The sequence below is a fragment of the Mus pahari genome, chromosome 15 (assembly GCF_900095145.1).
Source record: "Mus pahari chromosome 15, PAHARI_EIJ_v1.1, whole genome shotgun sequence".
NCBI classification, from domain to species: Eukaryota; Metazoa; Chordata; class Mammalia; order Rodentia; family Muridae; genus Mus; species Mus pahari.
The window spans coordinates 55522658-55549998 of record NC_034604.1 but is presented as its reverse complement, the minus strand read 5'-3'; the positions used below and the strand labels follow the sequence as shown (position 1 = coordinate 55549998).

Below are 27341 nucleotides of genomic sequence, written 5' to 3'. Positions count from 1 at the left end.
TTTTTTTTTTTTTTAATTTCTTAAAACATTCATTGTTCTTTATTGTGCAAGTTAGTATAGTTATAAACTAGGCAAAGGTTAAGGTGTAGCTCAGTATCCAAGTACTTGCCACGAGACCTGGAATTCAACACCCAGTACCACAAAAATAAACAAACAAACAAACAAATCTCAAAAAAAAAAAAAAAAAAAAAGATTAAAAAGAAAGATCTCTGCTTATAACCCCAGAACTTGGGAGGTGGAGGCAGGAGGATTTTCATGAGTTGAAGGCTAGCTAGGGCTACACAGCAAGACCCCGGAAAGAGACAAAGAAAACGAATGAATGAATCTCGTTGACTAACCAATAATCAAGATGGCTCATTCGTTAAGACCGTGGGCTGCTCTTGCTGAGGACCTGGATAGATCCCCAGCACCCACATGGTGGCTCACAGCAGTATCGCCAGTTCCAGAGGGATCTGATGCCCTCTTCTGGCCTCCTGGGGCACTGCACAAATGTGGTGCACAGAAATACAAGCAGACTAAATACCTACAAACATAAAACTAAAATAAGACACACTCCCCGATTCCACACTTGCTTTCACACATCTGTTTTTGACACGATCCTGTACCACATGTACAAGCCCGTAACTCTCTCTCTCTTTAAAAGGAGCTTTTCTTCTAAAGCACCATTTCTAATTACTGTCACCCCTAAAGAAAATGCACTGCCATTAGTCCCAGCACTCGGGAGGCAGAGACAGGCAGATCTCTGTGAGCTCCAGGCCAGCCAGGGCTACACAGAGAAACCCTGAGTACTGGGAATTCCAGAGTAGGAAACTGAACATAATTATGGAGAAAGAGAATAGCTATTTCTCTTTAAAAAAAAAAAAGTTTTAATCTGTTTGCAAGCCAGGATCAACACACACGGCTTTGAAACCTTTCCAAACCCTGGGCAGTAAAGACTGACCACAGGTCAGGGCCAGTCTAAGGGTCATGATGGGCGTGTTTCCAGTTCTTACACCTCCCTTTCTCTGCTTTGCATGACTGCCTGCTCTGCCAGGCCATCCAGCCCAGAGATAGAGAAGGGAGAAGGCAGTCGGTCTCAGCCCAGCTCCAAAGGGAAGGCTTTAATACTTCTTCAGTCAGGGGACTCTTAGGTGAGAACACTGTCACTGTCTTCAGACACACCAGAAGAGGGCGTCAGATCCCATTACAGATAATTGTGAGCTACCATGTGGTTGCTGGGAATTGAACTCAGGACCTCTGGAAGAGCAGTCAGTGCTCCTAACCACTGAGCCATCTATCCAGTCCCCAAGGGACTCTTGCTAAAGTGTTTGTAAATGTCCTTTTTATCTCACACGCAGGGCAGTCCCCTCTTCTCTACTCTGTTTCCTTGCTTTTTATAGCATATATGGTCCCGAATTTTATCACCTGTTTCTGCCTCTATTTTGTTGTGTGATGTCTCTCTCCTCTCTCACTATGATGAATTATGCGGCTACTTCAATGTTAAGCCACCCCTGTGTTCCTAGAATAAACCAGTAACGGCCCCTGTGTTTTATAAGTGGCTAGATTTTCTTTGCTAGTGTTTCGCTTAGGATTTTCAACTCTGTTATAAAAGAAATCAGACTATGCTTTTTCTCCTTTAAATTGTTTTCATTCATTTATTTATTGGGGGGGATTGGGGATGGGGAGGACATGCACTGAGGAAAATACGTATTGGTCAGATTGCTGGAGTTGGTTCTCAGCTTCCACCATGTGGGTTTTGGGGATCAAACTCCAGTTACCAGGCTTGGTAACTGATACCCTGACCCACTGGTCCGTGTTAACCGTTTTTTAAGCTTTTAGTATCATAATCACAGGTTTCAGTGTGAAAGATGTATCCATGCATGTATAGATTCTGCCCATATTCACCTCGGTCACCTTCTCATTCCACTTGAGCTAATCTCCTCCCACTTCCAACTAGCCACTCCCACTGCTGTGTGTGTGTGTGTGTGTGTGTGTGTGTGTGTGTGTGTGTACCAATGTGCTTACTTACTTACTTAGGACTGCTTACAGAACTGTAGGCACCTTACCAGTGTATCCACTACTGAAGGAAATGTCTCTCCCTCCCCCGGCAACCATTATCCTTTTTAGATCCCATTTTTATCCCATTATAGATTCCTTTTTGTAGCATTGTGGTCGAGATTAAGGCTGGCCTTATTATAGGAAAGGCTGCCTTTTCAAGGTCAATACTGCAGGCCTCCCGGGATTCACTCCTAATGTTCTGCCTGCGGCTCTCTCAGCTGGCATTCCCCCAAGCCAGCCTGTTTGTTCTCTGTTCTTCAACCCGCATGGTCTTCCTAGTATTGTGCTGTAGTCTGCCTTTTCCTCATGGACAGCAGTGCTGGAAGATTCCCAGATAGACCTCCCCCACACTTAGGCTTCTCGCTGTGAAGTATTGCTCACAATCAGACTGGGTGGGGCCTCTTCTCTGTATGTGAGGGTTTTCTACAGAAGGTTGTGACCCCATCTCTCCCTGTGCAGTGTTACAAAAGCTCCAAGGACCGACAGCCACACCTGAGGCTGGCGCTAGATGTCTGCACCGTTGTCTATGTGCCCAAGGACAGCAGACACAAGCGGCATGAGCTGCGCTTCTCCCAGGGGGCCACAGAGGTGTTGGTGCTGGCTCTGCAGAGCAGGGAACAGGCTGAGGAGTGGCTGAAGGTAGGCACCCACAGGAAACTCAGGAAGTTGGCGTCCTGACCTCCCTGCCTTCCCCTGGGCCTGGGATCCTAACCTTGGGGGGAAATGGATCCAGGTACGGTGTGCATGGCTCATATCAAATGGGCCTTGGATATTCACAACAGACAGACCCCATCTAGGAGATCTGTAAATCTTCTAGTTGTTTAACTTCCCTATCAAGCAACCTACTGTTTGTTCAACCTACACATCCAACAGTGAGCTTCGTGCCTTTGAGAACTGATTTTATCATTAGACCAGTGAGCCCTTTTAATTTTAAAAAAAAAAGGGGGGGTTAGGGGGAAAGAGGGATCCCTTTCTTGTTTTTAGATGGAAATGTCCATTGCTGTAATGTCCACTGGAGTCCAGCGCCTTTATAGTGTCACAGACCCACTTTGTACCATGGAATGTGGCAAAGGCTCATGTTGTTACTTACATTCCAGTGTGAGTAAACTGAGGCACAGGGGACTTGATTTGACTGCCAAGGACCACAGACAGCATCACATGACTGAGGCTAGGTCTGAAACTAAGCAGGTCTGCTCCATAGTAGGCATGGGGACATGGTGATAGCAAGGGACTTTGGTGATGCATGGATCTGAGTTCAGATTCTTAAACATTTGCTGGCCGTGAGACCGTCCGCAAATGGCATTACTTCCCTCCACTTCGGTCGCCTCTTTAACAGTTCGTTTAAGGATTCACATAGCTGTAGGCCTGGTTCCTATCAGGCAGTAAGTGGTGGTGGTGATTGCAGTACTACCCCGCCCCGGCTCCGGTCCCTCCCCTAGCCCCTCCCTGGCCCCGCCCCAAGCCCCGCCCTGTCCTTTCCAGGCGACCCTCCATGCTTCTACTTACTCTGCTGGACATCCTGGTCTCCCCTCCTATCTTCCTGTTGAAACAGTGAAGCCCTGCCCCTCCTTTTAGCCCCTTTTCTCTTCTCCCTTCCTTCCGGTGATAACCAGCTAGCTCTCCCTGGAATGTTTGGTATTCTCATCCCTACCTCTGTGTCTCAAGGGGAAGGAAGGGAGAGAGCTTGCCTTCTGGGAGCCTCTCAAGCTTCTGAGTCGGAAGCTGGAGTCTGAGGCCCATGGTTCAGAGGGATCTACTTGGCTATTCTGGCCCTCCGTACGTAGTCTAGCCCAAGGCTTACCATCTGGCAGTCACATAGCCTACTTTGGGTCTGGCTCTGTGGCCTCCTATCAGAGCCTTTACCTCCCTGAGTCACATCATCTCCCCTATAACTGGGGCATCACAGACTAGTGTGGGGATAAATGCTGCTGTTTGAGCATCAGATGCTGCCCTTTGGTTTTGTTTTGTTTTGTTTTGTTTGAGACAGGGTTTCTTTGTGTAGCCTGGCTGTCCTGGAACTCACTCAGTAAACCAGGCCAGCCTTGAATTTAAGAGATCCACCTGCCTCTGCCTCTTGAGCGCTGGAATCAAAGGTGCGCACCACCACCACGCCCAGTTTAGATTCTGACTCTTCTGATTGTATCACCTGTGTGCTTTTTCCTATGATCTCGAGCAAGAGACTCAGTTTCCATGTCACTGAAAGCAAGGTGCCGATCCCAGCCACCCGGAGACTATGATAAAAGCCCTGGCTCTCACAGATGCGGGCCCAGAACCACTGTGAGATTCTCCAGGGTCTCCCCCTCCTCAGGCAGCAGAGAGCAGTGTCCTTAAGAGTCAGACAGCTCTGCTGACGCCTAGTTCAGCCCTACTCTGCCCCCTGGTGGCCCTAATCCTCATCACAACAGTCTTGATCCCACCAGCACCAGCAGCCAGCCTTCTGTTCCCAGAGCTGTGCACCTGATCCCAGCGCTGTCTTCTTCACAGGTCATCCGAGAGGTCAGCCGGCCCATCGGGGGAGCCGAGGGCTTGGAGGTGCCCAGATCCCCAGTCATCCTGTGCAAGGCGGATCAGGACAAGGTATGTCTGTCTCCTCATCCCCTCTGGGTAAGGTAGTGGGTACTAAGCACAGGCCACAGACTCACAGGCTGGCAGTGAGCACACTCACACACACACACACACACACACACACACACACACCTGTGACATCATACAAGCTTAGCAGAGCAGCAGGTGCTTGCTAGTCAAACCTTAGCCTCTGTGACAACATCCCTACCATAAACAACGAAAGGAGGAGAGTTTTGTTGTAGGTCAGCCCCCAGTCAGTCCACAGGCTGCGCTGCAGGCCTTGGGCCAGCCTGAGCATCATCAGGGTGCTCCATTGCAACACTAGGACTAGGTGGGAAATGTGTAGGCAGGCAGTGCCGCTCTCCTCGTAAAAGACCGGAAGCAGACGGGGAGGCAAGAAGGGACCCGGTGTATCTTCTTCTCTCGGGACATGCCCTCCAGAGACACCTGGCCTAACGAGTTTGGCCACCTCCCCTCAGTTTCAGATAGTTTAGCCATGAGTAAATCCACTGATGGAAGAGCCCTTAGGATCCAGTCCTTTCTCAGAAGCCCCGCTTCTGGAATGCTCGTGGTGGAGACAGATGTTCGAAAGAGAAAGCTGTAACACCTAGTAATCCGGTAGTAAATGAGGAACAAGGCCAGGGTTTGAGCCCACACAGGTTGGCTCTTCAGGACTCTGTTGATGGCAACAGAGCACCTTGAACAACCACTGGGCAACTTCTATAGAGGTTCCACCCGTACCAGGCCCCATGCTGGAAGCAGTGTGACCCTTGACCCCACTACAGCTACAGCCCAAGTCAGGCAGACATGAACCGAAATAATCACAAGTGCCTTATAACTGTCACTCTGGGCACGAGCTAAGTGAGACAGTGCCAGGTTCCTGTCTCAGAGGTTCAGAACTATTCCTACGGGAGTGATGCTTCCGACAAGGATTTAAAAAGGGGGGGGGGGGCAAAATTAAATTAAATTGAAAAGGTGCTCTAGGCGGTGGTAGGAACAGGTTGCAGAGCAGAGGAAATGTAGGTCTGAATGAAGGTGGACTGTATGGCTCAGTGTAGAGATGGAGACTGGTACACCTAGCCCTGGATAGGGATGGGAGGTGGGACGGGGAGCTTGGGAGGGCTGGAGTATGGGGGAGCATGGATGCCTCTGCTGAGCCTTAAAGAGTAGACACAATCTAATTGAGCCAAGGTAGGTGAAGAGAGGGAACAGCAGCAGCAAACGCGCGAGGTCAGAGACACAGCTTTGGGGTTTTGGTCTCAGGTACCTAGGGAAGGGGAAGTCTAGCCCTGCCCACACTTGGCCCTTGCCAGCAGTAAGGCCGTTAGAAAACAGAAAACAGGCTGGAGGGATGGCTCAGCGGGTAAGAGTACTGACTGCTCTTCCAGAGGTCCTGAGTTCAAATCCCATCAACCACATGGTGGCTCACAACCATCTGTAAGGAGATCTGATGCCCTCTTCTGGTGTGTCTGGACAGCTACAGTGTACTTACATATAATAAATAAATAAATCAAAGAGAGAGAGAGAGAGAGAGAGAGAGAGAGAGAGAGAGAGAGAGAGAGAGAGAGAGAGAGAGAGAGAGAGAGAAAGAAAGAAAGAAAGAAAGAAAGAAAGAAAGAAAGAAAGAAAGAAAGAAAGACAGACAGACACTGGAAGAGAGGCATGACTGTACAGATACACACCATGGTGTGCCTTCTGGTACAGGTAAAGACTCTATAGAGCAACCATGGGCGAGCTATGTGGTGGAATTCTCTGTCGTGGTTGAGTGTACAGGGCGAAGGTGGCTGACCTGCTTATGGTGGTCTTTTGGGTGGAAGAAGAGCAAGGATGTTGTGTTGGTGGGGGTCTCCTTCCATGAGATCATGAGCCTGAAATACCATCTCTGAGTCACAGAGTGCCCCCCCCCGGGCCTTCCACTGTATCTGCTCCCTGTCTTGATGGGAGAGCTGCTGTAGAACCAGTGGGGCCATAACTTCTATTCCAAACCCTACAGACAAGACTCTTCATGTCTAGCCAGCTCAGCCACTTCCTGATAGGTGCCTCCCCCGCCCCGCACCCAGCCCTTTAGAGACAGAGGGAAACACCTCTCTGGTCCTCACCACTCACGGCTCTCTCTAGTGCTGAGTTTGTCCCAGATCATCCCTGGGCCTGTTCTAATGGATCCTCCTCAAGACAGGCTGAAGGCTAAAGGCTGTTGTACCTTCCTGAAGGAGTGGGGCTCCTTTTAACACTGGCCTGGCCAAGTCTGGCTTCTTGGAGTGAGATAAGAGTGAATTACGTGGGTGTTAGAACTGACTCGTTGGCCTCATAGGTTCACACGCACCAGCCCTCTGGTGCTTCACTGCAGCTTTCTCAAGTGAGTGTAATTGTCACAAGAAAACAGAGCCTTGGGAAGATGGATTTTTCCCACAGCGAATTAGCAATGGTAGCGTTGGGATTCCTTCTGTCATTTCTGTTCCACCTCCGTTGTAGCATACAGATGTATTAATGAATCAGTGAAGGTATGATTGCTTCACAGGTGATATAATGAATTAAAAATAATAGACTGGCAATGAAGTATGTGTGCGCATAAATGTGCGCACGCATATATGCGTGTGTGCATATGTGTGCGCATGCATGTATGTATGGGTGTGTGTGTGTGTGTATGTGTGTGCTCGTGTTCTTTCATTCTCTTCACTCAAGGTAGAATTGTAATGGACCCCTACTGATCATTGGGGTCTTATCATGGCTCCTTTACAAACATCTTCTAGCTCATCCTTTTTCCTCTCTGCTGTCACCTTGGTCCATCCCCTTCTGAAACTTAATCCTGACCAGCCTTCCCAGTGGCTCTTCAGCATCCACGGTTACCCCCCAACCCCCTGCCTCATCCATCCCTTCAGTGCTACTGGATTACAGTCACATCCCACTTAAATGCTTGCCCAGCTCTGTCACGTGCCAGATACAGTGCATATCCCAGGACATTGCTGTCAATGCATTATGGTTCAGGTTACACTCCCCCAGTGGAGTGTAACCTGGGGGGAGTGTAACCTGGAGACATGGCAGTATCTAAGTCATTGCCACCCTCCTGATCATATTGGTGTGTTGTCAGATACAGAATAGATGTTGCTTGGGGAATTGGAGGAAGACTGGGAGGATAAGGGAGTCCTTCTGAGAGTCCCCCTGATGTGAGGCTGTCTGTGTCCTTCCCCAGAGGTTGTCCCAAGAGAAACAGAACTCCGACTCTGACAGTCTGGGCATGAATGACAGCGGTTCCACTCTCAGCCGCCGAGAAGCCTGTGAACATGGTAGGAGCTTCCACGAGCTTCCACTAGTCCATGCTGGAGAATGTCAGAGGTGGGAGGGGCTCTGCTACAGGTCCACGGTGGCAGAGCAGATCCTGGGGACCAGAGACCCTCTGGGTCTTTCCTATCTAGTAATTACAGGCAGGTTGCAAGGGCTTCTCGAAGACCAGAGGTGGGTAGAAGTGGGACCGTGGCCTCCTTCCCCATCCCTGTGTCCCCACTTCTGTGGTGTCAGGCAAAGGGAAGAAGAACAGCCTGGCTGAGCTCAAGGGCTCCATGAGCAGGGCTGCCGGCCGCAAGATCACACGCATCATCAGTTTCTCCAAGAAGAAGGCGCTGTCTGAGGACCTGCAGACATTTTCCAGTGAGGACGAGGTTCCATGCTGTGGTAAGTCCTGACTCTGAGAAGAAGGGCAGTTCAGACTCTAGAACCTGGGCTCCTGGGGCTAGTTCCAGGCAACTCTCCATGCCTTAGTCCCTGCCCTTTCCTCTGGATGACTAGACTCCACTCTACCAACATCGAGGGTATGCATCCCTTCACTCCCGTGGGTGAAAGGATCTTTAGGAAAGGAAAAACAACTATCATATCTGTGATCCCGGTGAACCAAGTCAAACCACTGCCCACCTCTAGGCCTCAGTTTCCCCAGCTAATATGAGATAGGAGTGAATTCACAGCATTTAATGTGCAAGGTTTTCTGAACGCAGTATTACAGATCTTTAATTCCAGAACCTTGGAAGCAGGAGGGTCAGGAGTTCAAGGTCATAGGTCATCTGTGTCTACATAGTGGCTTTGAGGCATACATGGGACCCTAGCTCAAAAACAAACAGTAACAACAGAGGTATATAGATTGTGATGTATATGTAGCTTATATCTTTTATAAGCTAGAGAAAAATAAAAGTTACATAAAAAGTATGTCTGCTGCTTTATGGAACTGGAAGGATTTTAACTCAGTGTGAGGAAACTCTTTGTAGACACTGGAGTTGCCTGCTTAGAGGGTCAGGCACCTTGATTGACAGAGGTTTCTGGTTTATAGACATGTACATATATGTGTAACTGTACGTAGATTACAGCCTAGTCTGGTGAGGAAATTGGGATTTAAAATATTAAGTACTTTAAAAGATAATTGCACATTAATAAAAAGTGTCTGGTAGAGAAAGGGTTATTCGGTTCATACAAGTTCTGCGGTTCATGCTCTGTAACCCAGTAAGATAGTCACCTGTTTTAAAGCATATGAGGGTGTGTCCCTTGGCAGAGCACTTGCCTAAGTCATGTGAGATCCCAGGTTCCATCCCAGCACGGTGAAAAATAAGATCATCTATTTTGGATATGCAGAAGTACTCTATTAGTTTAAAAGCTATTGTTATAAAGAAATGTTTCATGATTGTTGAATCATAGCATCCTCTGGTAAAGAAAAAAATAAATGCTCAAAGAAGATTCTAACTCCATCTGTGGTCTGCTCAGGTTTAATAATCCTTACTGTGGCTAGATGGTGACATTTCTACATTCTGCCACTAGGTGGCAGCATCGTCCATCATTAACATTTTAATTTGGGGGCATGAAGGGGGATAGTCATAGCTTTTGTATGGCTTATCTAGTAGTGTCAGCATCTCCATCACACTTGGTGTGGTCCTGAGGCTGTGAACAGATGCATGAATGGCATCATCACACTTGGTGTGGTCCTGAGGCTGTGAATGGACGCATGAATGACGTCAACAACATGCTCTCATAGCTAGGCTGTTGAGACGCAAAGAGGAGGCTACCTAAAGTGCCAGGCCCTTCCTGCCAGCTAGACCACAGGGTTTGCCCAAGGAGCTATAAAGAGGTCATCACACTGTCTCCTGTCCCAGGCTACCTGAATGTGCTGGTAAACCAAGGCTGGAAGGAACGGTGGTGTCGCCTCAGGTGCAACACTCTCTATTTCCACAAAGACCGCACAGACCTGCACACCCACGTGAATGCCATAGCCCTCAGGGGCTGTGAGGTAGCCCCAGGCTTTGGACCCAGGCACCCCTTTGCCTTCAGGATCCTGCGCAATCGACAGGAGGTGGCCATCCTGGAGGTGAGAGGAGAGGGTCTGGGTAGCCCGGGGTGGTGGTCTTTTTGCTATTCTGCTATAGGATCTTTGGGGGAAGAACCCAACTGGCTTGTCAGATAACACGGGGACACCAGGTAAGCTGGAATTCCAGATAAACAAAGAATCGTGTTATTCCTATGAAAGTTTGGAGATGTGCCTAGACTGAAAGGTCCCATATTGTTTGTCTGAAGTTCAAACCCAACATAACTCTCTGTTTTTATATCCTCATACTGGCAGCCCTAACTCTAGAGCCCGGGTTTGCTTATTTGCCCTGACCTTAAAGTTCCAGGTCTAGCGGGCACCTCCCGTGGTCAAATTGGGATCTGACTCTGGAATTCTTGCTTAAACCTTCTCACCAGGAGTCATCGACCTCAGAAAAGAGCTCTGCCCTTCGGGGTGCCTGTCCCTCTCACTGAGCAACTCCAGGCTCTATGGAGAGTTTGCCCACACTGAGTGAAAATCCTTCTAGCTTTGTGCTGGCGGGGGCGGGGCTGCGGCCATGCTTGTGTACAGTATTTATCTTTCCTACACAATGTACAGCGCACGAGCCGTAAGCTTGGCAAGCACATCTTGAACAACGGGTGGGTGGCGCTTGCTCGCTGGCTGTCCTACCCGCCCGGCACTGCTGGTGCTCTCAGATTGCTCAGCGGACACAGATGACCCTCCAAATGACACCCCTGTGGATATTTAGAATTCAAAATGTTGACAGAGGAGGAAAGTTCAAATGTCCCTGTATTATTGGCAGAGGCCGGGGCAGCCGCGTGCTTTTCAAGGCTCCCGGAGCACCGGTAGCCTCTCCATCTGCCTCTGTGTTTCTGTTATCTCTGAACCATACTTTTGAGTTTACCTTGACTTACACAGAGTTTTCTAGCCCTCACCCCTTTAAAAGGGTACCTTGTTTACTTCTTTAATCAAGTTTGCCATTAGCTGTCTTAGTTAGAGTTTTGTTGCTGTGGAAAGACACTGACTGTATCCACAACTCTTACAAAGGAGAACATTTCCCTGGGGCTGGCTCACAGGTTCAGAGGTCTATTCCATTACCATCATGGTGGGATCATGGCAGCGTGCAGGCAAACCTGGTACTGGAGAAGGAGCTAAGAGATCTATAACTTGACCCACAGGCACCAGAAGGGGACTGTGTGCCACACTGCGTGTCACTTGAGCATATAAGACCTCAGTGACATACTTCCTCCAACAAGGCCACACCTACTCTAATAAGGCCACACCTCCTAATAATGCCACTCCCTATGGCCAAGCATTCAAACACATGAGTCTATGGGGGCCACACCTATTCAAACCTCCACACTAGCTAAGTTCATTTTATGATAATGCCTTTTAAATCAGAATTAAGTATATGTTTAACTGGCCATTAATTCTCTATAAATGGCACTATAATGCTGTGTAATTCAGTCTAAGAAAAAAAAATGAGTTATATGAGCCATTGCTTATTTAGAGAATTCATTGTAAATATGGAGGCTGAAGAAATTGCTCAGCAGTTAAAAGCGCTTGCCTTTCTGGCAGAGAGCCCTGTCCTGGTTCCCAGCACACACAGTGTGGCTTATAACCATCTGTAACTCTAGTCACAGGGGATCCGCTGCCCTCTTCTGACTTCTGCAGACACCGGACATAAATGTAGCACGTATACATACATGCAAGCAAAACAACCAGCCATAAAAATAATAACATAAAAATAATTGTAAAACAATATGCTTTCTGGCTGGGGATGTGTCTCAATAGTAGAGCCAGGCCTTATATACCCAAGGCCCTGGGTTTGATCCCCAACATGGAAGAAGAGAGAAGGGAGAAGTTTCGAGAACACATAAATGTTGTTTTTATATCAAAAACGATTGATTGGATCTAAAAACCCAGAGGGTCGAGGGTAGAGGTGTGCCGTCTTACATAAGTAAGCAGAGATTCCTTAGAGGAAGCAGCTTTTGAACAGATACTTGAAAAAAAAAGACTTTGCACGTGTGTGTAGTCTAATTCTTCCTCCATCCTTAAGTACTGAGCACTTAAAAACATTTGCGGGTTTCTCGGACAAGCACCATGAGAAGGCTTCACGGTGGGAATGTGAACCCCCGCTGTGCCTCCTCTCCCCAGGCAAGCTGCTCAGAGGACATGGGCCGCTGGCTCGGACTGCTGCTGGTGGAGATGGGCTCCAAAGTCACCCCAGAGGCGCTGCACTATGACTACGTCGACGTAGAGACCTTAACCAGCATCGTTAGTGCTGGGCGCAACTCCTTCCTGTAAGGGTGGCTCTGTGGCCTGCTCCTGCCAGGGTGCTCTGCCTTACCTCTGTTTCCAAGGCTCTGCATGTAGCCTTGAGGACAGGGGCGGAAGGGGAGGGGCAAGCTCAGGAAGTTGGCTTCCCTGGGAAGGATGCTACGGTCACCCATGGTGGGAAGTATAGCATGCTGCTTGTTATCCTGGAGCCAGACTTCTGACTTACAAAGGATGCTGGGAATGAGCCACCTGTGGTCAGACTTGCGGGTACTCACACATGCCTATGCAGTCTTCACAAGCGCATGGCCTTTCGGACTACATTCAAAACGGCTGCCAGCATCAAAAGAGAGAAGTCAGGAAGGCAGCGTAAGCCACAAACTGTCACCAAGATCATTGGACTTTTCGTGTTCTAGGTATGCACAGTCCTGCCAGGATCAGTGGCCTGAGCCCCGCATCTATGATGAGGTTCCTTACGAAAAGGTGCAGGTACGGTCCACGGCTTAGAAACGCAGCAAAGGCCGTCTTTCCGTTTCCTCTTTCCCCTTCACGGCCCACTTGATCCTTTGCTTCAGAGAAACTGCCTTCGCTAAGCCTGTCTGCTCTCAACAGCATGCCCTGTGCCTTCTCCTGGGGAGGAACTAGAAGACAGGCGCAGTGTAACCAGACACGAGTGGGTGGGCGGCATCCAGAGGGAGAACATGGCAGGCCGTGAGCCAGGACCCTGGTCTAGATGATACTCTGCATTCTCCCCTTTTCTAGGAACATTCCCAGCCTGCCCTTTTGTTCCTAAGGTCTTTCTTGGATGCAACTTGAACGTTTGCTCAGTCGCAGAGAAGCTAGCTGCTGCATAGCTTCAGTACAAAGGCTGGAGCGGGGGAGACTTCAACCTTTCTTCTCAGACCCTGCTTTCCAATTTCTGGCTCCATCCTTCCCAGAAGTATTTTGAGAACAAAATGAAATGATCTTTGTTGAAAAAGAAGGCAATTAGCACAGCGCCCAGACAGCGGAACGTTCTGTACAGAGAGATAGATAGCAGTGCTGTCCAGAATCTGATATTAGGTGACAGTAATGTATCACACCGGGCTCCCAGCGTGTTGGCTGGCCTTGGAGCGTGAGAAGTACTCTTAAAACACAAATATGCAGCCAGTTCAATAAGTTGTATCACCTGTCATCGGCTCCTCTCATCCACGGCATGGCTTGCTTCCCTCCACCTCCTCTTCCTCCTCTCCTGAGGGAAGACTGTGCATTAGCAATTCAGAAAATAGACGCATGCTTTCGAATGATATGGAAACAAAATGCCTATAATAATGGTCACCCACAGTTTTCTGAGTCCTCTAATTTGTCTTCTCCATTAAGTCTCAAGCTTAAGATTGCCTTTTACCTCCCACAGAAAGGTGTGAGGTTTGAATGATACTCTAGTGACGTCTGTAAACTAAAGTGCTGCACGAATCTGCATGTCCACGGCCAAGGGCTAGGGCTAGGGCTAGGGCTAGGGTTAGGGTTAGGGATCTCAGAGGTGCTGGCCAGAAACTCCCTACCTGCACTTAACTTTCTTCCTCTGTGCTCCTGGCGCAGGATGAGGAGCCCCAGCGCCCCACTGGGGCTCAGGTGAAGCGCCACGCCTCCTCCTGCAGTGAGAAGTCCCACCGTGCGGACCCGCAGGTCAAAGTCAAGCGCCACGCCTCCAGTGAGTTCCATGGCCTTTTTCTGATGAAGGGAGGCAGAGCAGAACTTCGCGGGGGGGGGGGGGGGTCTTGTTGTCATAGGAGTCTGGGAATGTGTGGTGGTTGCCATGGCAACGAGCAAGGATCCCTGTCGCTTGTGAGTGGAGTCACTGGCTGAGTTCAGAGCGACCCTAGGAGCCGGTTCCTAATACCAACAGGTCTCAAGACCTGATTTCCCCAGGAGTAAAGGATCAAAATGAGTATGAGCGAGTCGTGCATTAAGTGTGCCAGTGTGCTCTGCCCTAAAAGGAAAGTAGTGAGGCTGGGCAGTGTGGGAGCGCTTGCCAGTTGTGGTAAGACCTAAGTTCCCAGTCCCCAGCACAGCAACACAAGCAGAAGGTATCACAAGCAGGGTGGTGGGGGCAAGTGAGTGGGGGAGGTTTGCAGGGATAGAGCGCTTAGGGCCTAACTGCAGAGGTAGACCCTGCGTGGCCTCCCCAGGAGACACCCTGCAGCATTTACTGATCATTCAAAAGGCCGGAAATTAAACCTCATGTAAATTGGGGGGGGAGTGTTTGTTTTTATATTTCTAAGATAGGATATCCCTGTATAGCCAGCCCTAGCTGTCCTGGAACTCAGAGAGATCCGTCTGCCTCTGCCTACCTGAGTGCTGGGATTAAAGTCGTGTGCTATTATCTGTATAGCAGTTGAGTGTTTAAATCTATATATGCATATACATGCATACACACACACACACACACACACACGTACGTGTGGTGTGGGGGTGGGTGGGGGGAGATGGAGGGAGGGGGAAGAGAGAGAGAGAGAGAGAGAATATGCTCATCTCTAAGCCTGTCTTTCCAGAGGACCAGAGTAGTATGCAAAGAACCAATCCCTCGTCTCCTCGTCTGTCCCTGGGCAGGGATGCCACAAGATGCACGGCTCACTTCAGTGTCCCCACCTGTGCTCTCCAGACCTCTCAGAGGACTAGTTGAGGCTGCCGCCGTAGAGCAAGTCACCTTCCTACAGGACAATGTGTTTCTTTCCCTTACTCCTGGACTTCTGGTCTTTGCTTTTCCAAGTCTTAAGAAACGAAACAAAACACTTTTCTGTCCCCTCTCTCCACTGCATTAGTATAAGTCATTGCTCCTGGCACTCAGTCAAGCTGTCTTCCCTTCCTCACTTGGCTGAGACTTTGTTGTGTACCTTTGAACAAGTCCTTCCTCCTGTCTGGTTCGCTCAGAATGAGGTAGTGTTGTTGAGACGCTTCTCAAATAGGCACTGGGAATAAAGGGCTTTATAAAAAGCCATTTTTAAATAGAGAATTGTTTGCGTAATTGGCATGCCACAGTCCCCAGTGCTCAGGAGGCAGAGACAAGGGAATCATTGCAAGTTCCAGGCTAGCCTTATCTGCATGAATACAAAGGCCAGCAAGTGAGACACTGTCGTGGAAAAAAAAATCACTGGGCATAATGGCTCAGGCCTTGAATCCCAGCACTCAGGAGTCAGAGGCAGACAGATCTGAGTTCAAGGCAGACCGGTCTACATAATTAATTCTGGGGCAGCAGAGTTACATAGTGAGACCCTGCCTTGAAGAAACAACAAAAAAAAAATACAAAAATGAAAATTAGTGGATAAGCAAAACAGAAAACTGAAGTGAATATATGACAGTAAAGAAATCACTGACTGGGCTGGAGAGATGACTCAGTGGTTAAGAGCACTGATTGTTCTTCTAGAAGTCCTGAGTTCAATTCCCAGCAACCACATGGTGGTTCACAACCATCTGTAATGGGATCTGATGCCCTCTTCTGGTGTGTCTGAAGATAGCTACAGTGTATTTATATACATGAAATATATAAGTAAGTAATTTTTTTTTTTTTTTTGGTTTTTCAAGACAGGGTTTCTCTGTGTAGTCCTGGCTGTCCTGGAACTCACTCTGTAGACCAGGCTGGCCTCGAACTCAGAAATCCACCTGCCTCTGCCTCCCGAGTGCTGGGATTACAGGCGTGCACCACCACGCCCGGCTGTAAATATTTTTTTAAAAAATCACTTCTCAAGGGAGGGAGGGAGGATTAAAGAAAAAAAAAGAGGCAATTAGATAATACTATAGTATGACCCCAGCAAATGACTAGGCGGGTTTAAGTTTTTCCGGTCTGCTTTTATATCATTCTAAGTACATGCAAAGAATACAGCCAGTTCTAAGTCATAAACAAAGTAGTCAAGGAACAAAGAAGGCATAAAAAAGTCCTGAGGTAACTGTTCTTAGGGACCAATCAAGATGATCAAGATACAAGGAACACATTCCTCTGCTGTATTTTTCTAGAGCGTCCTTGTCCTAGCCCAATGTCAAATATTCTTGCCAATTTCCTAGATGTGACACCAAAAGCTCTCCACAAATCACAAAATGTCAAAAAAAAAATGTAAAAACCTTATACCTATTTTTCAAATCAAATCTCTCGCAGAAGCCCAGATAGTAAAAGCTGTGGAAATGGGGCTGGTCTGGCTGAGGCCCAGTGGCGTCTCTGTCTCCATCCCAGGGGCCTGCAGGCCATCACTGAAGTCACTGGATTGGAGGCAGGGCTAGAAACCACTAGGAAACCCCTGGTGTCACCAGGGACATCCTGAGGCACACAGGAGGAAAGCTGCCCTGGTCCTCAGTCTGCATCACAAGACATCTTACCTAGATGACCTTTTGAAAACCAACAGCTCATTTGTCCCGGCTTTGGAAGCCCGAGTCCAGATCAGCAGGTCTAGTGTCTGTAAGGGCCACACAGTGTTGCATACGCAGCTGTCTTGCTCTCTGATGAGGCCATTGACGTCATGGATAAAGATTCTGTGACCTCATCAGCTAGAGGAAGTTTAGATGAAAAACTCCGTAGTAAGTAGCCTACTGTGCAGCATACACGAGGATCGAGCAGTGTGTTTCTGTGCAACTGATTCGGCCAGCATTGTGTTGGACCTACAGTGCACTCCTGGGGCTCAGGCGCTCTCTCTCTCTCTCTCTCTCTCTCTCTCTCTCTCTCTCTCTCTCTCTCTCTCTGTGTGTGTGTGTGTGTGTGTGTCTCCCTGTCTCTCTCCCTCTACCCCCTCTGTGTGTGTGTGTGTCTCTCTCTCCCTCTCTCTCTCCCCCTCCCTTCCCTTCCACAGCAATGCAGTGAGCAGCGGCTGGCACTGGCCTAGGTCTGATCTCAGTTATAAGTCAGTATCTCCCTTTATCATCTCCCTTTATCATAGATACTGACTCACCCAAATCACACTTTTTACAAAGTGAGATGGGTTACCCATCACAAAATTTGCTTTATTATATGATACTACTATCATTATTTTCTAACATGTACTAAGAACTTCTCATGTGCTGGGTACTATATTAGGTACTTTTCTTAGTACTATCTTAGGTACTTTTCCTTGATTACCACATTTCAACCTTACTGTATCATGGAGGCTAAATGTTATCAGTATCTTTATTTGTGCATAAGGACACTGAGATTTGGAGGGAAGGAACGAGAGCACCCCAATCATTTCTGTCTGACGTCACACACCCAGTCAAGAGGGAATGCAAACTTGGCCTGCGCAGCTCTGAGGCCCTGTATGTGCTACCTCCCTGTTGCTCCCAGTTTCCCCAAGAGATTCATGCTGAGTACACTTAAATGCATAGGCCTAACTATCCACGTTTTATATATGAAGTGGAGGTAAGAGGCAAGCTAACACCACAGAAGTACCTCACCAGAGGTCAGACCTGAGGACCTCCTGCTTTCCTGTATCTCTGTAGGTGCCAATCAATACAAGTACGGCAAGAACCGGGCGGAGGAGGATGCCCGAAGGTACCTGGTAGAAAAAGAGAGGCTGGAGAAAGAGAAGGAGACGATTCGGACAGAACTGATGGCCTTGCGACAGGAGAAGAAAGAGCTGAAGGAAGCCATTCGGAACAACCCAGGTACCTGCCAAGGTGTTGGGGCACACAAGGGCCATTTAGCCTGAGTGCTTGCCCTGGCACAGTAAGGGGAGGCCTCTTGACACAAATTTCCTGGTTTCCCACCCAGGAGGGGTGGGCTCCCCCTACCAATCTCCCTTGCCATCATCCACCCTGTCTAAAGAAAGCCTGGCCGTTTAGTAACTGCTTCAGATAGAGGGTGGGAACCATCCCAGTATGGTGGAGCTGAGGCAGATGCTTGCTTCAGCATCTCAACTATTCTGGGTCCTGCATTCCCTCACGCTGATGTTAGACAGTGACCCAGCTCTAGATTTGATGAGCAGCAATATTTCCCAGGATCTCTGGGATCCAGAGACCCCAATAGACCTTGCCTGCTCTGGGTGTCTGTAACCCCATTTTCCACTGCTTTTTTGAATTCTTTCCCTGGCTGCAGTTCACCACACTGGGGTTTCTCCCAGGTGCTCTGGGGTACAGGATGTCCTGCCTTATAGAATATGCATGGCCCTTATGGAGCATAGAATCTATGGACCCTTCCCTAAGAACAAAACACACATCAACAAAACAGTACAGACACATTCAGTGGGCCAACCTTAGAGCCTACCCATAGATCACAACGGGCCTAAGATGAGGACTTCTGGTGTAGAGCTTATAGTGTGAGAGAAGTATTAATGAAAAATTGTCTGCTTAAACTAAATAAGCAACAAGGTCCTCCTGGAAAACCTGGTCTGTGGAAAGCTCCATCCAGTGACTCTGGTACACAGTAATAGAAACCCAAATCACACTGCCTCACACTGCCAAGAGACAGATATGCAAACTGAGATCAGGTGTAGTGAAGTACAGGGAAACGTGACTTCATTCTCTTCCTCTTTGTGGTGACATAGAGGCTGCAGCACAAGCCTTCACCCAGTCCTTCTGGACACTCCAGCAAGGGGTGAGGGGGTGGGGCCTGCAGCCCCGCAGACTTTCTCGTCCGTGTCTCTGGACTCAGGAGCAAAGTTGAAGGCCTTGGAAGAGGCCGTGGCCACTCTGGAAGCTCAATGCCGTGCCAAGGAAGAGCAGAGGATCGACCTGGAGCTCAAGCTGGTAGCTGTGAAGGAGCGCTTGCAGCAGTCCCTGGCCGGGGGTCCGGCCCTCGGTCTGTCCGTGAGCAGCAAGAACAAGAGCCAAGTGAGTCCGGCGCCTCCTCTGTAGGGAGCCACTTCTGGGCCCCTCACACCACACACACACACGCACACGCACATGCACACGCACACGTATGTTCTGACTCCCAGTTCTGACACTCAGAAGTGTCACCAGAAGATGCCGTTATGTCCCAGGGAAGGCAGGATTACCCTACTAGGAAGCATTGCTATAAATTGCCAGTGGTCGTATCCATTCTTCGTCTGCATAGCCCTGAACTGGATGTGTATCCATCCTTATCTGTATGCTGAGTCCTGCCCCAAATAATTGGTTTAATTAAGAATCGAGGGATGGGGATGTGGTGCATAAAGTACATGTGCTGGCCTGTATGAAGCGTTAGGTTAGATCACCAGCACCAGAAACAATCCACAGGAGTTAGACTGTTTATCATGCCCTCACCTCTGGAAGAGAGGAGTTGCTGAATGATTAGATGCCCTCTGATAAACATGAGCTGCCACCGGGAGCTGAGTTCCAAGCCACTCTCTATGGACAGACCACACCCCATGATCTTCCTCTCTTTGGGGGCAGTGTTAGCCTCATTTTGCAGATGGAGAACCTGATTCGCAGAGGGCTGGGGAAGCATGGAGAACCCATCCCTTCATCCCTGCTGCTGCTTCTCAGCGGCGCTGCTCTTCCCGCTACCTTTGATCCTTGTGATGCCCTCTGAAGATAGAAAACAATAAGTCTTTTCTAAATGTTTTCCAGGGTTGCCTCCATTAGGGTACTACTGCTGTGACAAAACGCCATGACCAGAAAGCAGTTAGGGGAGAAAAGGGTTTATGTGGCTTACTGTTCATCATAGAAGGAGGCCAGGACAAAAACTCAAATAGTTCCAGGAGACAGGAGCTGATAGAGAGGCCATGGAGGGGTGCTGCTTACTGGCTTGCTCCCCAAAGCTTGCTCAGCCTGCTTTCTTATAGAACCCAGAATCACCAGCCCACGGTGGCACCACCCACAATGGGCTAGGCCTTCTCCCATCAATCACTAATTAAGAAAATGCTCTCTAGACTTGCCTGCAGCCTGATCTTAGAGAGGCATTTTCTCAGTTGAGGCTCCTCCTCTCAGAAGCTTGTGTTAAGTTGACATAAAAGTAGACAGCACAGGCACTTACAGAGCTGAATATTAAGAAATTATCTGGAAGATTTAACAGTGAGGACAGTGTAGACAATACGACAAAACGCTGGGTAGAAGTTAGGTGCATATACATGAAACTCTGTGTTTAATACATGAAGCTCTGTGTCTCGGCATTAGTAGCACCCCCAAAGGAAACAATACAGCTGTGGGATTCAAACCCCAGCTCTCAGAGTAAGCAACCACATTCCCTTGCACAGAACCTTGACCTTCCTGATTTTACCTATAAACTGGAGTGATTAATTAAGAGTACCTATTTTACAGGCTCATGGGAAAACCCATTCATATAATAATGCCTTAATGCCTGCCTGATGCATAGAGAGGCCTCTGTGATTTTGTTATCTGTCTTTACTTGAGTCCCCAGCATCTGTCCCCAACCCCTTCTTGCCCTGTTCAGTGCTGGCATGTTTGCCTAGAGCTTTCTAATTTAAATTTGCTTATCCTTCTAAATGTAGGTTGGGTGCAAATAACCACCACTGTATTTCGCCTACTTAATGGTTTTGTCTTGTCTGCCATTAACAGGACACTACAAATAAACCCCAAAGCAATGTCCCAGAGCAATCTCTCCCTGTCAACTGTGTTTCTGAACTGAGAAAGAGGAGTCCGTCCATTGTGACCTCCAACCAAGGGAGGGTGCTACAGAAGGCCAAGGTAAACCAAGAGCTCATCTAAGGGCAAGTCACAGACCTGGATCTTTTTATACAGGACAGATCTCCAAACCCAGACCCCCGCCCCCACCTAGGGAGAAAGGCAGGGAACCTCTGGGAAAGCCAGACAGGAAAGCGAGGATACTCACCCTTCACTAACACAGTTCTATCTGGTATCTGAGCCTAACAGCACTTTGAGGAAGAAAGAAAACAAGAATGGGAGTAGTGGGCCTGCCCCAAGGCTAAGCAAGGAGCCAACAGATTCATTCTGGACAGAGAGACCTTTTGAACTGGTCCTCAACCTCTCCTGTGTAATTCTTGGGGACAGATGTTAAGAACATTTGGGGCTTTAGATGTATTAGGAAACACTCCAACACATTTCTCAGGATATGAATAACTCTACAATAGGTTGTAAGAATACACACACCTTAGAGTAGAAAACTCCTTACATCAGGCCAGATCAGATTTTGCCACCAAATAAGTTTGCGGCAAAACATCTTTAAAATATGCCTGTTTCATTGTTTCCTGAATTTCAGAAGATACAAGAAAGATGTGTGGAACTAAAAAACAAGTGTTCAACGTTGGGCACAGTGTCACTTCCTGCAATCCTAGCACCTGAATCTGAGGCAGGGGGATCATGATTTCTAGACCAGCCTTGACTATGGAGGATAGCAAGCTCAGCCAGTGTGCCCAGTAAGCCTCAGTGGAAGGTAACCTACACATCGTGGGTAGTTTAATCTAGAAATACCCAACCTAAGAGATGTGGAGACCAATGGGGTTTCTCTACTTTAAGATGAAAATTTACAGCTTTGGCGTGGTGGTGCACACCTTTAATTCCAGCAATTGGGAAGCAGAGGCAGGTGGATCTCTGAGTTTGAGGCCATCCTTGTCTACAGAGTGAGTTCCAGGAGTAAGGAACCCAAACAAGTCTGTCTCCCCTCGTGGACTCCGGAGGATATAACTCACATGCACACATAAATGAAAACGATGATGCCAAGCCAGAGTAAGGGTTCTGAAGTGAAATAAGGCAGAGAAAGGGGAGAAAAGTTGACAGGTGACTGGGGTGGTTATTAACTATTGACAGCAATGCCTTTGCAGTGGGTCTCACACAAGTAGCAAGCTCAGTACAGTTGGGGAGGGGGTGGGGAGACCAAATGGGATTGGAGACAAGGGTAATCCACAAACAAAAAGCCCGTGCCAAGTCGCTTGTTTGCGGACAATCAGGCAGAAGGCTGAGCACTAAGAGTGAGACCCAAGGAGGACCAACCAGGCCAGAGGGAGCAGCCAGGCCCAGGAGCCAGCAAACTTCTCCTGGGAGGGACAAAGACAGTCACTAACTCAGGAAGAGTAAGGCTGCCTCCCAGTAAAACTTCCCTTCCAGCCACTGGGGTTTCAATTCTGTGTCCCTTTTACTTGTCACAAAATATTCTTTTGGTATTGTTTCCAAGTGCTTAGAAATGTGACCAGACATTCTTAGCTGGTAGTTTGTTAAACTATGAAAACAGAAAAGCCAGACTGAGTCTACAGGCTATCTATCTGTCAACCAGACCAGTGGAGGAACTGTGTATTGTAACATACTGGGCAGATCTGAGCAGACTTTTGGGTGTAATTGTTTTGTTTTCTGGGTTGTTTGTTTGTTTGTTCAGAACAGGGCTTCTCTATGTATCCCTGGCTGTCCTAGAACTTGCTCTGTAGACCAAGCTAGCCTCAAACTCAAGATCTACCTGCCTCTGCCTCCCAAGTGCTGCGATTAAAGGTATTTGTCACCACTGCCCACTTGAGCAGCTTGAGCACACTTTTGTAAATACCAAGTATATTTTTCAAAGGCCATTTTGGGATTTGGAGAGATGGCGCAGAGGTTAAGAACAATTGTTCTTGCAGGGGACCCAGGCTCAGTTCCCAGAACCTTCATGGTTGCTTACAACCATTTGTGCCTCCAGTACCAGGGGATCGGACATTTCTCTTCTGCTCTCCATGGATACCACGCATGCATATGGTGCACAGATAGATATATAAGCAAAACATTTATACACATAACAAATAAATTGGTAAAAAAAATAAATAAATAAGACCATCCTGTTTAGGTATGTAATCCCAGCACTTTGGAGGCTGGAACAGGATGATCACCAAGAGTTCAAGGCCAGCCTGATCTGTGTATTGAAACCTTGTCACCACCACACAAAACCTACCTTGACTGCTGAGAAGAGAGAAGGGTCTGGTTTGGCCAAGGGGGCTATTCAGAGTACAGTGAGTGTTCCAACCTACAGTCCCTATTAGAACCCTCAACAAACTGATTTTTCTCATCTTTCTGTGCTTTAGGAATGGGAAATGAAGAAGACCTAGAGAGGGTGAGAATTCCATCCTGAAGCAGTATCAGCTTGTCCATTCTAAGGAGGAAATGCTTTCTTCGCAAAGATAACAAGAAAAGACTGGGGCACCCAAAAGACCAGCTTGACTGTCGGCATGATTTTAAGGATTGTGGGAAGGGAGACATGGAAGCATCCTTCTGGCTATACAAAGGGTGGAGTTGGGAGCGTCCGGAGACAGAAGCATCCACAGTTGTAAAGGTTTTATTAGGTATCTTTGCCTTCTGATGCAATGAATGCACATAAGCCATTCCATCCTTTCCTTGGCATCCCAGTCCCAATCCTTAGAGCAAAGGAAGCCAGTGTTGAAGTGCTGCTAGTGTTGTGATAAAAAAGAAAACCACTCCATCACCTGATCACACTTAGGCAGGCTGATTCCTGCTGGCTATTACAGGCAACCCTGGATAGGGTTAATGGACTGGAAAACCACTGTATCCCTGCCTGCACAAGCGTGAACAAAAGCTATTGAGATGTAAAAACCCCACAGTTTTCTGTTTTAGAGCCAGGCTGACTACAGCTGCTAGAACCTTCCAGGTTTGAGCATCTTTAAATCAGATTGAGAATTGAGAGGGTAAAGAGGGCTGATCAGCCAGCACATTTTAAGCACAGTGGCAGACGTATGGAGTGCTAATGCTGACACTGTTGTATGCATTGGAGGGTGGAGTCCTTTGCTGTCAGTCAAGTGCTTACCTACTTAATGTGACACTGAAGCTCCTGGGACTGTGGTTGGAAGACTAAGTCTCTGGCCTGAGGAAGTCTTCATCTTGTACTAGGAGGCCCACAAGCCTGTTTCCTTATCCGCTACAAAGTGAGACTATTAAGGAAAACCAAACAGGATGGTGGCTCATGTCTACCACAAGGGTGCTAAGCCTTTTCCAAACACTTGATATTTCTTTAGGACCTCAGGTCCTAGGCAACCTCTTTTCTATGCCACTCATGACTGTCTCAACACTGGGCTTTTAGGTCTGTTTTTAACATACTCATCTCCAATAAAGATGAACTGTTCAACTCTGAGTGGTCAGAGGGTAGCTGGCTCTTGTCAGGGAGGGGAAGTTGTGTGCCTCAGAATAACCAGTGGATGGGTTTGCTAGTCTTGATGCTACCTACCTAAGATTTACCATACTTTAGCCTCACTGACACCTTACCAGCCTTTGAAGTAGCTGGGGACCACAGCAGGAAGATCACCCCAGCAGCCACCTCACTGGCAGGGCATACACATTAGGAGTCACGGTCCTGGGTCCAGATTGGGCTGTCTGCTGCTAAGAGAGGATAACCTCAGCAACATCATCCAACCCCTCTGGTTTTCATTATAAAACGGGTTGTGATTGTACTCCCACCCCAAGCCTCCTGGTAGGTGTTTAATGAGATAATTCGGGGGAAGCATCATCTTTCTATACTACTGAAAGTTGGAAATGCTTAAGTCACAAGTGGATTTTAATGTCAGCTAGAGGAGAAAGAAAGGTGTGACTCAAAAACCTTTGTAAAGAAAAAAAAATGATTTAAGTAGTAACAGCTATCAAGACATGCAATCCAAAGGGAGGGTTTTCACTCCAAATTCCACGTCTGTGTCTTCAGTGAGGAAGAGCCCACATTTGATGTATTAGTCAGGGTTCTCTAGAGACACAGAACTTATGGATAGTCTCTATATAGTAAAGGAATTTATTGATGACTTACAGTCTACAGTCCAATTCCCAACAATGGTTCAGTAGTAGCTGTGAATGGAAGTCCAAGGGTCTAGCAGTTGCTTAGTCCCACATGGCAAGCAGGCAGAAGAGCGAGAGCTAAACTCCCTTCTTCCAATGTCCTTATATGGTCTCCAGCAGAAGGTGTAGCCCAGATTAAAGGTGTGTGCCATCACATCCAGATGACCTTGGACTCGGAGATCTCCCTGTCTTAATCTTCTGGATTCAATCACCACTGTGTCTCAAGATCTCCATACCAAGATCCAGATCAGAAACTTCTATCTCCCAGCCTCCAGATTAGGGTCACTGGTGAGCCTTCCAATTCTGGATTGTAGTTCATTTCAAATATAGTCAAGTTGACAACCAGGAATAGCCACTACATTTGAGTTCCAGTGCTTTTTAAAAGATGTATATTATGCAGCGGTGCCCACCACTGTGCCTTAAGTATACATCACATTCTTTCTTAGGCAGTTATTTTAGGGTTAAATGCCTTTTCCACAAGTAGATCTTGAGCTCAAAGAAAGAGGGCCCCTGCATCATTCATCATTAACAAGAGAACATGCCACCTGCCCGGCATAAGCCTGTATCACCCAAGGCCCATGTTCAGAGCACACCTAGTGTTTGCCTTCTGGAAAATGTTTCTCCTTAATCATTTTTGGACAGGAGGTTCTGCATTGTATTCTTCTTTTAAATAGTGCAGCCAGAATCTGGCAATATGACTCAAGATGTAAGGGGGCTTGCTGCCAAGCCTAAGAACCTGAGCTTGATCCTCAGAGCCCACACGATGAAAGGCTAGAAAGAACCAATTCTCAGAAGCTGCCCTCCCGGCCTGCACACTGACACTCATACCCACCTCTACCTACCTACATACCTCATGCACAAAATAAACATTAAAAGATATTAAATAGTAGCTAGCCCTGGCATTTATTGCTTGTACTTTATACTAAGATTCTGTGAGACCAGCTAAAATAACTTACCTTTTGTAGTTCAGTGTAATTCTAGAACCCTTATTTCTTAAATCCAAATTTGTGTATCTCTATCCAGAAGCACACTTACACCTAATAAATATATGAATAAAAGCCAAGTTCAAAGTCAGCCTCGTCTACATAGTAAGTTATAGTCCAACCAGGGCTACAAAGACTGTCTCAAACTCCACACATGCACACGTATGTATGTAACACACACACACACATATATATATATATATATATATATATATATATATATATATATATATAGGTACATGTATGTAAGTACTTGGTCTAAACTGTGACGCTAAACGAACTATACACACAACCAGTAAAGCAAACACCAGTTCCTGTACTCGAGTACTAAAGTGCCTTTGTGTTTTTCTGACTACAGGCCACAGGTCTGAAGGGAACTTAAGTTTCAGCCTTCCCAAGTCTGAAGTGTTAACACTCCTAGGGCCATTCATCCTCCCTGGGGAACCTTATACTGGCTCACAAATTGGTCAGGGCCTCAAGTTTCTTATCTGGAAGAGTTCATGACCCCCATCCTAGCTGTATTTCGTATAGAGCACCACTTGAGGATGATGGCAGTGTGTGTTAGCTATCACATCTGAGCTAGACCTTAGACGAGATCAAAGATCCAGAAGACTGTGTCTGTGTTCATGGAACTCACAGGCAGAGGACAAAGTCGGACCAAGTTGCTAGGGTAACAGTAAACTTGATTTCGGTGAGGATTCAGAGTGGTGAAGGGGCATGTCCCATTCCTTTTTAAAAAATTAAACCCAAACACTAGTTCATTTTAACATTCAGATATCCGTTCATCAAAATCCCCTAATTTTTTTTCAGAAAGAAAGGTCACATTAATCCCAGCACTTGGGAGGCAGAGAGAGGTAGAAAGATCTCTAAGTTTGAGGATAGCCAGGACCACACAGGGAAACCCCGTCTAAGGAAAAACTAAAAAGTAGCTCTGGATGGTCTAGAATTTAATGTGTAGATCTGGCTGGCTTCGAGCTGACAGAGATCTAGTGCTGGGATTAAAGTCATGCAACACCACACCAAGCAAAATCCTAAAATGTATCTACATCTTGGGCTGGCAAAATGGCTCAGCAGGTAAGGTGCTTGCCACCAAGCCTGATGCCCTGAGGTCAACCCCAGAACCCACGCCCTTTAAAGACAAAACTGCAAATGGTCCTGTGACTGCATGCATTCCTTGGTGTAGCCATACACATACATACATACATACATACATACATACACAAACATATTTAAAAAAATAAAATTGACCTATAGCTTCACTGACATCATCCAACTTCATCATTTAACAAGTATTTATTGGGCAAAATAGTGATCAAGACCTACCACAAACGTCAAATTCTAAATGAAGAAGAAGAAGAAAAAGAAGAAGAAGAAAAGAAGAAAGAAGAAAGAAGAAGAAAGAAGAAGAAAGAAGAAGAAAGAAGAAAGAAGAAAGAAGAAAGAAGAAAGAAGAAAGAAGAAAGAAGAAGAAGAAGAAGAAGAAGAAGAAGAAGAAGAAGAAGAAGAAGAAGAAGAAGTAGTAGAAGAAGAGAAAATACTAAGAAAATAGATTTAAG

General features: G+C 47.4%; 1 protein-coding gene across 2 annotated transcripts in view; it reads left to right on the top strand.

The window, feature by feature from the left end:
* Nucleotides 1-24537, top strand: part of Afap1l1 (actin filament associated protein 1 like 1) — a 58938-nt gene extending 34401 nt beyond the window's left edge. The window contains exons 8-19 of one of the 2 annotated variants that reach the window (XM_021214522.2): nucleotides 2497-2676; nucleotides 4522-4614; nucleotides 7793-7886; nucleotides 8119-8271; nucleotides 9732-9943; nucleotides 12059-12204; nucleotides 12595-12667; nucleotides 13757-13868; nucleotides 17615-17779; nucleotides 18765-18943; nucleotides 20609-20737; nucleotides 23053-24537. In XM_021214522.2, coding sequence (XP_021070181.1) covers nucleotides 2497-2676; nucleotides 4522-4614; nucleotides 7793-7886; nucleotides 8119-8271; nucleotides 9732-9943; nucleotides 12059-12204; nucleotides 12595-12667; nucleotides 13757-13868; nucleotides 17615-17779; nucleotides 18765-18943; nucleotides 20609-20737; nucleotides 23053-23076 — 1560 coding nt within the window. In that variant the 3' untranslated portion in view covers nucleotides 23077-24537. The remainder of the gene's footprint in view (nucleotides 1-2496; nucleotides 2677-4521; nucleotides 4615-7792; nucleotides 7887-8118; nucleotides 8272-9731; nucleotides 9944-12058; nucleotides 12205-12594; nucleotides 12668-13756; nucleotides 13869-17614; nucleotides 17780-18764; nucleotides 18944-20608; nucleotides 20738-23052) is intronic. The other variant, XM_029546930.1, reaches the window with a different exon arrangement.
* Nucleotides 24538-27341: the final 2804 nt, after the last annotated feature.